Here is a 16,823-nt window from a genome sequence, read left to right as displayed (position 1 = left end):
GCAGAAAGTAGAATTCAATACATAACGTGGAGGGACATTCGTTTCACTTTCTACATCAATATACAGCCAATATCCATTTTCTTCTTTGTCAGTACTTCCTGTATACGTGAGAAGTTTGTGTACATCATCATGATGCCCAGCCCAATTTTGAAGTAGTCGGACGTAGCCGTTAACCCACTTCGAGGTCAACGTCAACCCAGAAGAATATTTGTTTTGTCTGTTTCAAAACACATGATACATACACGCGATCTTAATTTACCATATAAGACATTTTATTTTGCTATCAGTTGAGTATTTGTGAGAAGAAGAGTTAAGAACGCATCACACGACGAACGCGAAAGTCGTTTTTTTATAACATCCAAAACTTATTATAAGAAGGCCAGCAGACGACAAAGAAGTTAGTCTTGGAGGTATATAATAATTATTATTTGTAATAACAGGATTACGACGTTTTACCAAACCCTGTGTTCGTTTGAGCTGATAGTACGATTCGACATGTGGTTTATCGAATCCCTTTAAACCAAATTTTAGTCATCGATTCATGTAATTACCAGACTTTGTACACTTCAAATTAGATTTTGTATAAGTAAATTATATTACTTTTTTAGACAGGTGGAACCCGGCGTACATTTCCTTACATAAAATCAATTTCTGAGGTCACGCTATGCTACCTGTACAATATGTTTATAGATACGTTGTTTTTATATGTTTGTTGAATATATATCCAGTGCCAGTGGTCAAAGCTAGCAACAATTCTATCAAAATGTGCAATTCGACTAAAATAGATCAAATAAATTGCACAAGGAATTCCTCCGTTTCGCAAAATAATGGAAAAGTAAGTATTATTATATAAAAAGTATTATAAGTCATGAAAATAAACTTTGTTGACTGCAAAGAGAAATGCATTCAAAGAAATACAAACAAGCTTGCGAGAAACACGTAAAGGCGTTTGCTCTTTTGTATTACACAACAACGTTACATGCAGTGATTTTGTCATAAAAGTTGACATTTTGAGAATAAGCAAAATTATTATGTGCAGTTCATTTAATTAGCATTTTGTGGCTTCATGGTAAGCTGTAAAGATAAACATTGTTATCTAAAGTTATTTGGCAAAATCAAATAATCGTATGATAAAACATGCATAAAACGATTTCACCAATATCTCCGAATACAAATGAAAATGATTTGATATAGTAAATATTCTATGCATATTTACAATATCAAGTCATTTTCACTTGCCTGCTTTATTCAAGATTTCAAGAGTACCAAGAAAAAGACAATATCTGCATATCTCTCATGCATATCAAGAACTCATTTTTGTATATGTACCGAGATGTGATATTTTCATCAATATCTTCTCTATGTAATGAATTAGGCAACTACATGATATTCAACATTGTTTGTTCCTCGTGAAATTGGAATTTTCATAGAAACAGCAAAGCTTGTGTTGGTTGCCTTGATAAGAACAAAACATAAAAATTACAACATTCCTCAAATTATGTTTACTTTATGTAGTGGCGTAAAAGTAAGCCCGTATATTTGGTCTTGCTATGCGAATATATCACTGTTCACACAAAGTGGAAACTTAAAAAATCTGTTCCTACAAAAATAAATAATGGCAATGTTCTCAAACTCATATATAAGACTAAAACTTAAAAGCTTATGCAAAAGTCGATATTTGTAAAACGACATCATTTTAAGTTTGGTCATCATTTGCAACATAAACATAAGCATAAGAAGAATTGACAGTTGATAATCTTTTGCAGTTATGCTCATGTTTATACTTTTGCCGAAAGTGAAAACCAGGATTTGAGCGTTATAATTGAGTTCCTCGTCTAAAAAGAACAAATTTTTGTTTTTAAAAATATTGCAGCATATAATAAACATATATTTATGTATTTAATATGAAACCGAAGAAAAATTTCTCACTTCCTCAAGAAACATTAATAACAACAATGGTGATCTCCACATTTGGTGTCCTAACAAATGGTCTTCTTATTGTTGTCATTGTGAAGGATCTTTGAAGCAAACTAAGACGAGGACCGTGGATTACCATCTTAAGCTTATCTATAGCTGATATCACTGCATCTTTGTCCCAATTCATGATTGTTGGATTGGGTAGATTGTTCGAGGTCAAACCATCAGAAGCTGTCAATTATTCTGTCCTTTTCTTTTGGATGTTTGGGGCTGCGGGCTCATTTTTTCACATGACATCACAGTATTCCAAACAAAGTATCCCAAATACAGACAACAAATGTTATCTACGAAGAAAATTTACATATTATACGCCACAGTTTGGTTGATTGCCATTTGCATGGCATTTGCTGAACTCGCATCAATTTACAGCAAGAAAAATGAACAGGTTATGTACACCTATATCACAGTATATGCTGTCTTGGAAATCGCTGTTTTACTTCAGATCATATTGAAGTGTTTCATACTTAAGGTTGTATTGCAAAGTCGACAAAACACTAGAGTAAATGCTAAACAGTACAATACTAAACACTTTGAAATTGTAAAGGCAATCATTGTGCTGAATGTCTTATTAATGGTAACTGCATTTCCTTATTTTGTCGCCAAACAAGTGGAGTTTATTCAAAGGCTTGGAAAAATACAAAGTGAATTGGCTTGGCGCTTTTCTTACTACTACGAACCAGTTGCCATGGTGAATTTCGCTGTCAATCCAATTGTGTATGCACTGAGGCTTCCAGTTTATCGAAACAGTATGAAGGCGTTGTTTAAAAAGACTAGAATTGTTTCCATTCAAAAACCAGAGCATTCAATCTTTTCACCTCGTACTAGTGCTAGTAAACCAGTATGATAGATAATGTGTTCTAAACTCAATTTGATTAAAAATGTACGAATAGTGCTAATAGTTTTTATTGGAAGAATAAATTCCAAAGTGACAAACAACTGTGTGGTCAAAAAAAATTATAACGATTATTACTACAATACTCATCACTTTTTTGATTCTACGTAACTTCAAAAGCGAGAGCAATAATTATGAATACTTTAATGAGACAAAAATTAAGTAAAGCACGTACATCAGGTACCTGGAAATATAGCAGCTTTGCTGAGATGAAAACCTTGAAAAAAAGAAGAAAGATTTGTTATTCTCATCTTGGTATATTTGAAATGCCAGCGAAAAGTACGTATAGAAATTTGGGGGAGGGAGTAAGGCCAATATAAGCCTGTTGAGAGCTGAAATTAAATGTTTCTTTGCACTATAATAACAATGCTACACAAACTTCCCTCTTCTTCTGGAGAATATTGCAACAAAAAAGGTGGGGCCAATTATTGTTTCTACCCGTTTACAGGAAATGAATTTTTAAAATCACTCACGTATGTGGGATGTACATATGAATCCACCACATGCATGTGGACGTCACGAGGCCAATTTAAAAAAAAGCGGATTCAAAAATATCGAGATACGTGTTGACGGGTCATAAACATTATACCGACTGTATGAATACAAGTGATCAAATTGCATTAAACCATTCAGTCAATGCCAATCATCCCAGAGACAAGAAATTAGAACAGTTGATTAAACTGTCTGAGATCTCACTATGGTACTCTCACGATATTTCCAAAACGTCTATCCTTCCTTTATTTACGGATTCCTTATTCTTACAAGTTTGATCTCAGTATATCCAGTGACCAATACTGGTGATTTTTTGGAAACGCGCAATTCGACTCAACCAAATCATATAAATAACTCAAGGAATTCATCTGGTTTACGCAATCAAAGTGCTGTAAGTATATAATCTACTGCAGTTATTTTTTCTACAGATCTTATCACTATCTCATAGTACAAACGTTAAACATGTATAGATACAATTAAGAACTAGGAGATGTTCAAACTTTAAAATGCGTATGTCGGCGACAATGTGGTAGGCATAAAAAATTCTCAAGTTGCTTATACAAACCAGACTTCTAAAAAATGCTGAAAATCCAGTTTCAAATATCAATCTTTTCACAAAACGTTGAATGTTTGAAATCGCTCTCACTATTTATACGATTTTGAATAAAAATTAAGAGGGGCGTGTCCAGATAAATAGTTTTCTATTTAACGATACCATCAAGAATAAAAAATTCAAACGCAGCGTCATCAAAGTGCTTCTTCCAGGAAAAGATCTATCCACAATTGTAGATTTTTAATGCGTTATGTAAATCATTTTCTTTAGTTGCTTCTAAATAGTCAGGACCTAACTTTCCTGACCTAAACGCATTACGTGTAATGAAGTGCGCAATTCAGTAGAGTGCCTTCACAGTAATGATCGAAGAAAATTCATAAAGCAACTAGTTCATGATTCTCAGTTTACGACTGTAAAAATTACCATTTATCTATGTGCAATTATGAATGTATATGAAAACATTTGACGTCTTTTCCTCTTTCTATATTTCATATAAAAGCGAAGAAAAGTTTCTCAATTCCTCAAGAATCATTAGTAACAACAATGGTGATCTCCACAGTTGGTGTCCTAACAAATGGTCTTCTTATTGTTGTTATTGTGAAGGATCTTTTAAACAAGCTAAGACGAGGACCGTGGATTACCATCTTAAGCTTATCTATTGCTGACATCACCGCATCTTTGTCCCAATTCATGATTGTTGGATTGGGTAGATTGTTCGAGGTCAAACCATCAGAAGCTGTCATTTATTCTGCCCTTTTCTTTTGGATGTTTGGGGCTGCGGGCTCATTTTTTCACTTGACATCACAGTATCCCAAACAAAGTATCCCAAATACAGACAACAAATGTTATCTACGAAGAAAATTTACATATTATGCGCCACAATTTGGTTGATTGCCATTTGCATGGCATTTGCTGAACTCACATCAATTTACAGCAAGAAAAATGAACAGGTTATGTACACCTATATCACAGTATATGCTGTCTTGGAAATCGCTGTTTTACTTCAGATCATATTGAAGTGTTTCATACTTAAGGTTGTATTGCAAAGTCGACAAGACACTAAAGTAAATGCTAAACAGTACAATACTAAACACTTTGAAATTGTAAAGGCAATCATTGTGCTGAATGTCCTATTACTGGTAACTGCATTTCCTTATTTTGTAACCAAACAAGTGGAGTTTTTTCAAAGGCTTGGAAAAATACAAGGTGAATTGGCTTTGCGCTTTTCATATTACTATAAGCCAGTGGCCATGGTGAATTTTGCTGTCAATCCAATTGTGTATGCACTGAGGCTTACAGTTTATCGAAACAGTATGAAGGCGTTGTTTAAAAAGACTAGAATTGTTTCCATTCAAAAACCAGGGCATTCAATCTTTTCACTTCGTATTAGTGCTAGTAAGCCTGTATGATAGATAATATGTTCTAAACTCAATTGGATTAAAAATGTACGAATAGTGCTAATAGTTTTTATTGGAAGAATAAATTCCAAAGTGACAAACAACTGTGTGGTCAAAAAAAATTATAACGATTATTACTACAATACTCATCACTTTTTTGATTCTACGTAACTTCAAAAGCGAGATCAATAATTGTGAATACTTTAATGAGACCATAAATTAAGTAAAGCACGTACATCAGGTACCTGGAAATATAGCAGCTTTTTTAAATTTAAAACCTTGAAAAAAAGAAGAAAGATTTGTTATTCTCATCTTGGTATATTTGAAATGCCAGCGAACAGTACGTATAGGAATTTGGAGGAGGGAGTAAGGCCAATATAAGACTCTTTAGAGCTGAAATTAAATGTTTCTTTGCACTATAATAACAATGGTACACAAACTTCCCCCTTCTTCTGGAGAGTATTGCAACGAAAAAGGTGGGGCCAATATTATATTAATATTGCAACAAAAAAGGTGGGGCCGATTATCGTTTCCACCCATTTACAGGAAATGAATTTTTAAAATCACTCACGTATGTGGGATGTACACGTGAATCCACCACATGCATGTGGACGTCACGAGGCCAATTTAAAAGAAAGCGGATTCAAAAATATCGAGATACGTGTTGACGTGTCATAAACATTATACTGACTGTATGAATACAAGTGATCAAATTGCATTAAACCATTCAGTCAATGCCAGTCATCCCAGAGACAAGAAATTAGAACAGATGATTAAACTGTCTGAGATCTCACTATGGTACTCTCACGATATTTCCAAAACGTCTATCCTTCCTTTATTTACGGATTCCTTATTCTTACAAGTTTGATCTCAGTATATCCAGTGACCAATACTGGTGATTTCTTGGAAACGCGCAATTCGACTCATTGTCTTATTGCTGGTAACTGCATTTCCTTATTTTGTAGCCAAACAAGTGGAGTTTTTTCAAAGGCTTGGAAAAATACAAGGTGAATTGGCTTTGCGCTTTTCATATAACTATAAGCCAGTGGCCATGGTGAATTTTGCTGTCAATCCAATTGTGTATGCACTGAGACTTCCAGATTATCGAAACAGTATGAAGGCGTTGTTTAAAAAGACTAGAATTGTTTCCATTCAAAAACCAGGGCATTTAATCTTTTCACTTCGTAATAGTGCTAGTAAAGCTGTATGATAGATAATATGTTCTAAACTCAATTTGATGAAAAATGTACAAATAGTGCTAATACTTTTTATTGGAAGAATAAATTCCAAAACAACTGTGTGGTCAAAAAAATTATCCCGACTATTACTACAATACTTATCACTTTTTTTGATTCTACGTAACTTCAAAAGGGAGAGCAATAATTGTGAATACTTTAATGAGACCATTTGCGATTAAGAAACATTTGCGATGTAACTACATTCATCGTTCATAACTTTATGATTAATTTATAAATTTTTAATTTGGTATGGGAAACAGGAAAACTGGAAACAGGAAATTTTGCTACCGTATAAGTAATATTAGCATAGTTTTAATGGGAAGATGAAAGAAAAAGGAACTATCATTATTTGTAGCGAGATTTAAACTGACTAAAATTTAAAGCCAACTTTTTGACTTTTCTTTTCATGACAAAGATCAGGAGTGTAATACTTTTTTAACGGTACATATCATTAATCAAAAAAACCTTGAACTTAGAGACGTTACAGATTTGCTTAATGCTTCGATAAAAAATTTGAAAGAAAAAACGAGTCTTGCTTGTTTGTTAAGTTTTCTATAGCTTGTTGAAAAAATGACAACAAACTTCTTTCATATATCAGCTGCTACTTGATGGTTATATTGGAAAACAAATACTTCGGTATAAACAGAACTTTGTTCCATTGCTCAAAGAGTAAGTTGATTTGTTCAAAATAAAGAAAATGTGTACGCAGCTAACGTACAGTCGCAAGTGCACGGACAGCTTAAATATAAAATCCTTTCAGCACAGGCATATGAGCCAAGAGAAACAATAACGATGTACCATCAAAATGAAATTTTCATAGTTTTTATTCTACTTGCGTTATGATGAAAAGTTTGCTTACACAAAAAATTCTTGTGATGACACAAAGCACAAACTTTCATTGTGTGCTGAAACAGGAAATTTAGCTATAGCATTTATTAGTACGTTATTCTTAACATTGAACGAATTTATGTTTTGAAATATGACAAATCAAGATACCTACAACAAAGACTTTGCTAAGAATTCTCAATAACATGAAACCACGCTGGGCCCTGGTAAAGCCATAACTTTTACATAACAACAAGTCATTCTGTACACGAATAAAATCTATTTTGGTGAGTGAATCAGTTCACTGCAATATTGAAAAAACTAGACGACTGACCACATTATGAAATAGAACTGCCAGGGTGAGACATCATTAGTCATTTATCAAGAATATAATGATACGTCTAAACGAAGGATGGATTTAGGACAGGGTTGAAGAGAAATATGCACCACCATCCCCAGTCTTAGATACACAAGATGAAAGTCAATTTCCCTGCAAAATACTAATATATCAAACAATTAATGGACACACTTAACAGCCGGTTCTCCCCCCCTTCCCACATACACTGACACACAGACACACACAAACCGTCATCTCTGATCATTTCGGTGAAGACGGAAGACATTTCCTTTAATCACAATAAGAAATATGTTTGTATAACGGGAGGATGCCACTGCACTAAGAAGATTAGTACAATCATCACGTGCATAAATTCATCCACTTTAGCGGGAAAAGATCGAGAACTATTTTCACTTAACCAGAAGAAATCATTGATTTTAATCTGAGCCAAAAACATTGACAGACAATGAAGAAAAGAGAGCTTCAATCTGAAACTTTGATCCCATCGTTAACTAATGACAATCAAAGTGAAAGATATGAAATTTTTGAAAGACGTAGCTGTTCAAAACAGGCCGACTGACAGGTGCTTCACACAAAATGCACATCAGAACACCTACACACACCCACGGTTATAGATTTATACATAATAAAGTCTTCTTTTAGAGAGCTTTTTGCTCTGTATATCATGTTATACACCATTATCATTTGAGCAAAACAAAAATACATTTTCAGAAAATACAAGCAGCATCAGAGCAACGTCCTCAAAACCAGTGGTTTGCCAATGTTTAAGTGGTTTGCCCATGTTTAAGTGGTTTTGATGTTTTGCCTTTTCACTATTCGTCTATGTCAATGGGGTTCAAGAAACTAACTCAAACAATCAAGAAACTTTGTAAGGAATTGAACTCGGTGTATCAATAATAGCTATTGTATCACTCTAACGACACGTTTTTGCTTATCACAAATTCTAGCCCAGATTACAATACGCTTAAGTACGAGTGCATATATAGAAAAACAAAGGTGTTTTCGGCACGCGTCTTAATAAACAAAATACTCCATGATCAAATAAATACACGTCACACAGACTGCCAAAAATTAACGTACTTGACGTCAAATTCATGCTGACTAAAGGCCTAATTCCACGGCAGCGAAATGCGAAATAGTTCGCGGGAAACTGATATAACGCATGCGCACCCTTGCCATGAGGCATTTCTCGGCGAAAAATTTCTGTTTCTCCAAAGTTGAAATTGTTTCAACTCTCAAGCGAAAAAAACCAGCGAAACCGATGAAATAACTGCTTTGTAAACAAAATTTAATATGGCGTCTCTGGAAATCAACATGACTAGTCTTTCGGAAGACACAGCTCTATTACTTCATAGCATAAATGCCAACGAAACTCCCGATTTCCATGATGATTTTTGTGAAATACTTATTAGCGAAGTTCAGTCTTGGCCAATTTTATGGATGAGAGAATCCTCTGATTTCAAACGGTCAGACAAGAAAAGGATTGTCTGGGCAAATTTAGCAAAAAAACTTAATCGCGATGGTGAGTACATGGTTTAGTTTGGTGTGTTTTCTGCCGAGCCTTCAGGTGAAGGTGCACCTTGAACATGCTATAAGTAATAAGAAAGAGTACACAGAAGTTACATATTTTATGCATGTTTTATTTTTTCCAAGTTTTTTAAGTTCCCTACTGTTTACACCAGTGACTTCTATATTTACTAGAGTATGGTGTGGGATGAAATTATGCAAGGCTCTCCCTTTACAGATTATGTCATAGGCAGTTCAGGAGCTCTGATGTTCAAGATTTTGCAACTTGGTGGATACAGTTGAATTTTTTGTGAATTGTACTGCACCACATCTAGTCATCAATTGCATGGTTAAAAATGCAGTTGCCTAAATAATAAAAGATCTTTGTGTTAATTGTGTTCACTAGCTTAATTTCTTAAATTTTTTTATTTAACTTTTTTAGTTAACTTTCTGAAAAACAAGTGGAAAAATCTCTGTGATAGCTTCAAAAAATGTCTTGACAGAGAAAGAGATATGAGCAGGTCAGGTGCAGGTGCTTATAAGCCACCTCACTGCAGATATTTTAGTCAATTGGCATTCCTTCGGGATACACTAAGTAATCGCACCACCCATAGCAACGTTACCATCCAGTCTGTTGAACCACAACATTCACAACACCAGTCCCCATCCTCGTCTACATCATCAGAACCTATTTCTTGTGCAGAAGGTATTTTAAATCAAAGCTTCCCGAATGTTGAACCTCAGGCAACTATAGTTCATCGTAAAAGGAAAAAAAATGATGACATGGATCCTATTGATCACTACTTAATTAATGCCATAAAAGAAAAAGATCAAGGCAGTGATAAGAAAGAACATGAAGATGAAGATTTCTTTTTTTGAAAAGCATTGTGGATGTATTGAGAAAGTTCCCAAGAAAAAAAAGTCTGGAAGTAAAAATAAAAATTCAACAGATTCTTCTGGAAGAGATGGATGATGAATGAGGGAAATGTGAATATTCACTTTGTTTTGTCTGACAGGTTTATATTTTGTTTGTAAGTTTTGTTGTGATGTTTTTTATTTTGAAAAAAATTTGAATTCCTTGCATGAATCATGATCATCTCCCATGCAAATTTTAGGGATGACATTAATGTCTTTTAAATAAAGTTATCATGATTTGTGGCAATTATTTACATCAACATCATATGCATGCCATTGCCAAGGGACCTCTCCTTCCTTTGAATTAAAATATTTACAAAATTGTCTCTTACTTCTTTAGCATCTTTTGCATAGTTGTTTGAACCAACTCTTGATATTTGACCCAAACCAGTTGTATCAACTACCATATCTCGCCAGTCCCCTCCTTTGAAATGTCCATTGATTTCATGGTCAACAAAACCTAATGGACAGTATCGGTTAGCATATGTCTTTCCATTCATTAGGTAATTATGCAAAGCAACACAAGCTTTGGTAATTGAAATAACTGTGTCAACTTTTGCATGAATTGGACGTCTAAATATTCGGAATCTTGCAGCCAATATTCCAAACGAGTTTTCAATTATACGCCTGGCTCTTGATATGCGATAGTTGGTCACAAGTTTCCTTATGTGCAAATTAGGATTTGCATAAGGCTTCATCAAGTTCTGACGTAATGGGAATGCATCATCTCCAAGAAAGACAAATGGAAATAAAACATTTGAACTGTCTATCTGTCTTGGTCTAGGCACTGACAGGAGATTCTTAAGAATAGAATAGCCAAGATTGCTATTAGAAAATACACCACCATCACTTTGCCTGCCTGCTTCCCCAATATCGACCATTGTAAATTGGTAGTTTCCATTACAAACTGCTAGCAGCACAATTGAGAAAGTTTTTATAATTGAAAACAGTGAACCACTCCTAGCAGGTGCTTGAATGAGTACATGTTTTCCATCAATGCACCCCAAGCAATTAGGAAAATTCCAACGTTTTCAAACAATTTGGCAATTGCTAACCAATCTTCTGGTGCTTTAGGCATGTTCAAAATGTTTTCTCCAACATTGCTTCCCAAATAGCATTCGATGTTTCGCTGACAATCTTTGATATTGTGGTTTCTCCAATTCTATAACTCATCGATATGGTTGAGAAAGAGTCACCCGTTGCTAAATAGCGCATAGTCACACATAATCTCTCTTCAGGTTTTATAACATCTCTCCGAGTTTCCTGTTTATAAATTTTTTGGCGCTATCCAGCTTAAAACCTCTTCCATCTGGCTAGGATCCATCCTGAATTGCTTAAAAAACAACTCATGGTCGTGCAGTTTCAACTCCTGTACTAAGTTCACAAATTCCCCTCGTATTGCACGACTTTTAAAAAGCTTTCTGACCCAAAATCTCTTTTTGTATTTTTTCAAACGTCGTTTTCTTCTTCGGTATATCAAGAGCAGGCAAATTAATTGTTTGCGGCTGAACTCCATATTGCTATATTATTTAAAAGTTGGCGCTCTTTTTCTCATGCGTGGAAATCGAATTACAGGAGAAAATTTCGCAGAAACAGAATTTCGCGCGAACTATTACGCATTTCGCTGCCGTGGAATTAGGCCTTAAACAAGAAGTATATAGATGTTTTAAAGTTGAGTGCATGATCCTTTTTTAAATATATACTATAGTATAATTTTAGAATTTTTATATACATTTGTATATATAGTATAAAAGAGCCAGTAGTTTATCAGTCTATTTGACTGTTGTCTGTTACCCTCTTGAAATAAAGTTTTTATACATACTTAAACATATACACAAGGTTAAGTTATAATATCCGTTGAACTCAAAACACTTAAAGCAATATTTTTACCGCCATATTTGAATTTTAAATTCAAGAATAAAATATCTTTTTCTCTTGTACAAATGTGACTGGATTTCTTGCGGGGAATTTCGTTTTTAACGGAACAAAAAATTTTCGAAAAGATTTTTGACATTAACAAGCGACATAAATAATGTTTTATCAACACGAGGCTCGAGAGTTAAGACCTAAGAGCATTGGCAAAATTCATCACATAATTACAAAAATAAAATACGCTAACAAAATCGTACCTACTCCTTAAAAAAAAACCCAGCTAATCTTTATAGTCTTCTTGTGAATGCTGTCATGGAAAAGATCATTTCACACCGTACTCTTCACAAATTGGTCTTAAAATTCATAAATAACACAAACAATCTCTTCTCAACCATTCTCAATTCTCAACTATTAACTTTGATAATGCACTGGACACCAGTTCGTGGGCACAGATGCAATCAAAGTATCTAAGCACCTGCGTAAAGGCAAGTTAATAACAACTTACCACACAATAATCTGATCAGATATCATACGATCAGACTTTGTGCCTGCAAAGCCAGTGAAAGGTACTTCTCATAAAACCTCCAAATCAAAATACGCTTTGTGTGATAAATTAAATATTACATGATATTTCATCTTGCTATAATCGACATTTGACTGTCTCCATGACAAATATGCACAATGTTTAAATTATCTCCCCTGCAAAATCTCTAATCATCTTGTTTGAGTGAAAGTAGTAATGGAAAATGGGAAAAAAGACTTATCTAATATACACACGAAGAACAAAATCATTAAACTTATTTTTGAAGAGTCATTCAGAAGAGTCATTCATGAAGACTTATTCAGTAAAAGCTGCCATTGATCAAAATGACGGCATATGATGGAAGCGAATTGCTAAGCCTAAAAGGACTATGGTGAAGAATTGTGAAAACCCTTAATATTTAGCTCGGGATGAATGGATTAGAGGGTAGTTAGCGATCGTGTGATTTGGTCTTTTAAGGATTCAAACTTTAAATTAGGAGTAAGTTATCGTATATGACGGTGGTGTGTATGCAAAATCATTGAAAACCATTCATGAATAGCCTTTGAATCAGAGGTACGAGAGTCAGAAACACTGATTGTAATTACTTAACATTACTCACTATGTCTAACGATGGTAGAATAATTAAAATCATTTTGAAGAATTGAATATTAAAGAAATAGCAATATTCGTCTTGTCAAAATAAAATTTTGCTATAGCATTTATTAGTACGTTATTCTTAACATTGAACGAATTTATGTTTTGAAATCTGACAAATCAAGATACCTACAACAAAGACTTTGCTAAGAATTCTCAATAACATGAGACCACCCTGGGCCCTGGTAAAGCCATAACTTTTTAATAACAACAAGACATTCTGTACACGAATAAAATTTATTTTGGTGAGTGAATCATTTCACTGCAATATTAAAGAAAGTAGAATTCAATACATCGCGTAAAGGGATACTTCGTCTCACTTTCTACACAAACATACAGCCAATTATCCATTTTCTCCTTTGTCAGTACTTCCTGTATACGTGAGAAGTTTGTGTACATGATCATGATGCCCAGCCCAAGTTTTGAATTAGTCTGACATAGCCGTTAAGCCACTCCGGACGTCAACGTCAACCCAGAAGAATATTTGTTTTGTCTGTTTCAAAACACCAGATACATACATACGATCTTAATTTACCATACCATATAAGATATTTTATTTTGCTATCAGTTGAGTATTTTTAAGAAGAAGAGTTAAGAACGCATCACACGACGAACGCGAAAGTCGTTTTTTTTATAAGATCCAAAACTTATTGTAAGAAGGCCAGCAGACGACAAAGAAGTTAGTCTTGGAGGTATATAATAATTATTATTTGTAATGGCAGGATAACTGCGTTTTACCAAACCCTGTCGTTCGTTTGAGCTGATAGTACGATTAATAAAACATTTCGACATGTGGTTTATCGAATCCTTTTAAACCAAATTTTAGTCATCGATTTATGTAAAAACCAGACCTTGTACACTTCAAATTAGATTTTGTATAAGTAAATTATATTATTTTTTAGACAGGTGGAACCCGGCGTACATTTCCTTACATAAAATCAATTTCTGAGGTCACGCTATGGTACCTGTACAATATGTTTATAGTTACGTTGTTTTGATATGTTTGTTGAATATATATCCAGTGCCAGTGGTCAAAGCTGGCGACAATTCTATCAAAATGTGCAATTCGACTAAAATAGATCAAGTAAATTGCACAAGGAATTCCTCTGCTTCGCAAAATAATACAAAAGTAAGTAGTATTATATAAAAAGTATTATAAGTCATGAAAATAAACTCGAGTGCTTTGTTGACTGCAAAGAGAAATGCATTCAAAGAAATACATATACAAGCATGCGAGAGAAACGTAAACGCGTTTGCTCTTTTGTATTACTCAACAACGTTACATGCAGTGATTTTATCATGAAATTTGACATTTTGAGAATAAGCAAAACTATTATGTGCAGTGCATTTAAATAGCATTTTGTGGCTTCATGGTAAGCTGTAAAGATAAACATTGCTATCCAAAGTTATTTGGCAAAATCAAATAACTGTATGATAAAACATGCATAAAACGATTTCACCAATATCTGCGAATACGAACGAAAAATATCAAAACGATACGAGAAATTGTTTAGAATTACCATTATTCTATGCATATTTACAATATCAAGTCATTTTCACTTGCCTGCTTTCTTCAAGAGTTCAAGAGTACCAGGCAAAAGACAACATCTGCATATTTCTCCATGCATATGAAGAACTTCATTTTTTTTATATGTACCGAGATATGATATTTTCATCAATATCTTCTCTGTGTAATGAACTAGGCAATTACATGATATTCAACATGGTTTCTTCCTCGTGAAATTGGAATTTTCATAGCAAAGCTTGTGTTGGTTGCCTTGATAAGAACAAAACATAAAAATTACAACATTCCTCAAATTATGTTTACTTTATGTGGTGGCGTAAAAGAAAGCCCGTATATTTGATCTTGCTATGCGAATATATCACAGTTCACACATAGTGGAAACTGAAAAATCAGTTCCTACAAAAATAAATAATGGCAATGTTCTCAAACTCATATATAAGACTGTGTGTGAACTGTGATATATTCGCATAGCAAGATCAAATATACGAGCTTTCTTAAAAGCTTATGCAAAAGTCGATGATAGTAAAACGACATCAATTTAAGTTTGGTCATCATTTGCAACATAAACATAAGCATAAGAAGAACTGACAGTTGATAATCTTTTGCAGTTATGCTCATATTTATACTTTTGCCGAAAGTGAGAACCAGGATTTGAGCGTTATAATTTAGTTCCTCGTCTAAAAAGAACAAATTTTTGTTTTTAAAAATATTGCAACATATAATAAACATATATTTATGTATTTAATAAGAAACCGAAGAAAAGTTTCTCACTTCCTCAAGAAATATTAATAACAACAATGGTGGTCTCCACAGTTGGTGTCCTAACAAATGGTCTTCTTATTGTTGTTATTGTGAAGGATCCTATAAACGAACTAAGACGAGGACCGTGGATTACTATCTTAAGCTTATCTATGGCTGATTTCACTGCATCTTTGTCTCAATTCATGATTGTTGGATTGGGTAGATTGTTCGAGGTCAAACCATCAGAAGCTGTCATTTATTCTGTCCTTTTCTTTTGGATGTTTGGGGCTGCGGGCTCATTTTTTCACTTGACATCACTCACATGGCAAACTTACATGATTGCAAAGTATCCCAAATACAGACAACAAATGTTATCTACGAAGAAAATTTACATATTATGCGCCACAGTTTGGTTGATTGCCATTTGCATGGCATTTGCTGAAGTCACATCACTTTACATAAAAAAAATTGACCAGCTTATGTATATCTATATCACGGTATATGCTGTCTTGGAAATCGCAGTTTTACTTCAGATCATATTGAAGTGTTTCATACTTAAGGTTGTATTGCAAAGTCGACAAGGCACTAAAGTAAATGCTAAACAGTACAACACTAAACACTTTGAAATTGTAAAGGCAATCATTGTGCTGAATGTCTTATTACTGGTAACTGCATTTCCTTATTTTATCGCCAAACAAGTGGAGTTTATTCAAAGGCTTGGAAAAATACAAAGTGAATTGGCTTGGCGTTTTTCTTACTACTACAAACCAGTTGCCATGGTGAATTTCGCTGTCAATCCAATTGTGTATGCATTGAGGCTTCCAGTTTATCGAAACAGTCTGAAGGCGTTGTTTAAAAAGAACAGTTTTATTTCTACTGATACAGCACAGCAATCGACAACTTCGTTCTGTTCTGCTGATGAAACGATTGCTTTGTAGATAATATGCATTGATTAATATGCATTGATCATATATAACTTGATTACAAATATATATAATGATTATTTTTTTAATAGAGGTAATTACATAAACTTTAGTGTGATTTGTAGTTATACTTTTGTGTAATTTTTTGTGTAATGTTTGTATTTGTAGGCAATTTTGCCTGCAACAAACTATTTTGATAGCCACATCAAAACATAGTACAATATCGTATCTAATAATACGTTGTCCTCCTTGCTGCTTATTTACATCTTTACGAAGAAATTCTCTACATTGAATTTAGCGTGAGCAGAAGCTTTGTGTAACAGGTAAAACTTGGCAGCTTTGTTGCATCGAAAATTTCACAAGAAAAAGCAAGTTGCCCTTACAGACTTAACTTCTTTTAAAATGGCAGAACGATTTTCATTGATAAAACAG

The 16,823-nt window shown here is 33.9% G+C and overlaps 2 protein-coding genes across 10 annotated transcripts in view; both read left to right on the top strand.

Moving 5' to 3' along the window:
• LOC124453056 (cannabinoid receptor 1-like) overlaps window positions 1-16,823 on the top strand; it is a 55,252-nt gene that overhangs the window by 20,235 nt on the left and 18,194 nt on the right. The window lies entirely within an intron of this gene.
• LOC124453074 (C-C chemokine receptor 1-like protein 1) lies at window positions 197-16,627 on the top strand. 9 transcript variants are annotated; one of them, XM_047003817.1, is made up of 3 exons: window positions 197-410; window positions 613-835; window positions 15,477-16,627. In XM_047003817.1, the coding sequence occupies exons 2-3, from the start codon at window positions 665-667 to the stop codon at window positions 16,404-16,406; spliced, it is 1,101 nt and encodes a 366-aa protein (XP_046859773.1). In that variant the 5' UTR covers window positions 197-410; window positions 613-664; the 3' UTR covers window positions 16,407-16,627. The 9 variants fall into 9 exon arrangements, with proteins under 9 accessions (XP_046859773.1, XP_046859767.1, XP_046859774.1 ...); XM_047003811.1 differs by having other exon boundaries at window positions 609-835; XM_047003818.1 differs by having other exon boundaries at window positions 197-543.

This window comes from Xenia sp. Carnegie-2017, unplaced genomic scaffold (assembly GCF_021976095.1).
Source record: "Xenia sp. Carnegie-2017 unplaced genomic scaffold, XeniaSp_v1 HiC_scaffold_25, whole genome shotgun sequence".
In the NCBI taxonomy this organism is placed as follows: Eukaryota; Metazoa; Cnidaria; class Anthozoa; order Malacalcyonacea; family Xeniidae; genus Xenia; species Xenia sp. Carnegie-2017.
Note: the sequence above shows the minus strand (reverse complement) of the source record. Positions and strands in the feature narration are given on the sequence as shown.

Excerpts from the sequence above, each read along its gene's own strand:
- LOC124453074 (XM_047003817.1), top strand. The coding sequence starts at position 665 with ATGCTACCTGTACAATATGTTTATAGATACGTTGTTTTTATATGTTTG. Across the intron at positions 836-15,476 it reads TTTCGCAAAATAATGGAAAA|AAACCGAAGAAAAGTTTCTC; the intron begins GTAAGTATTATT and ends GTATTTAATAAG.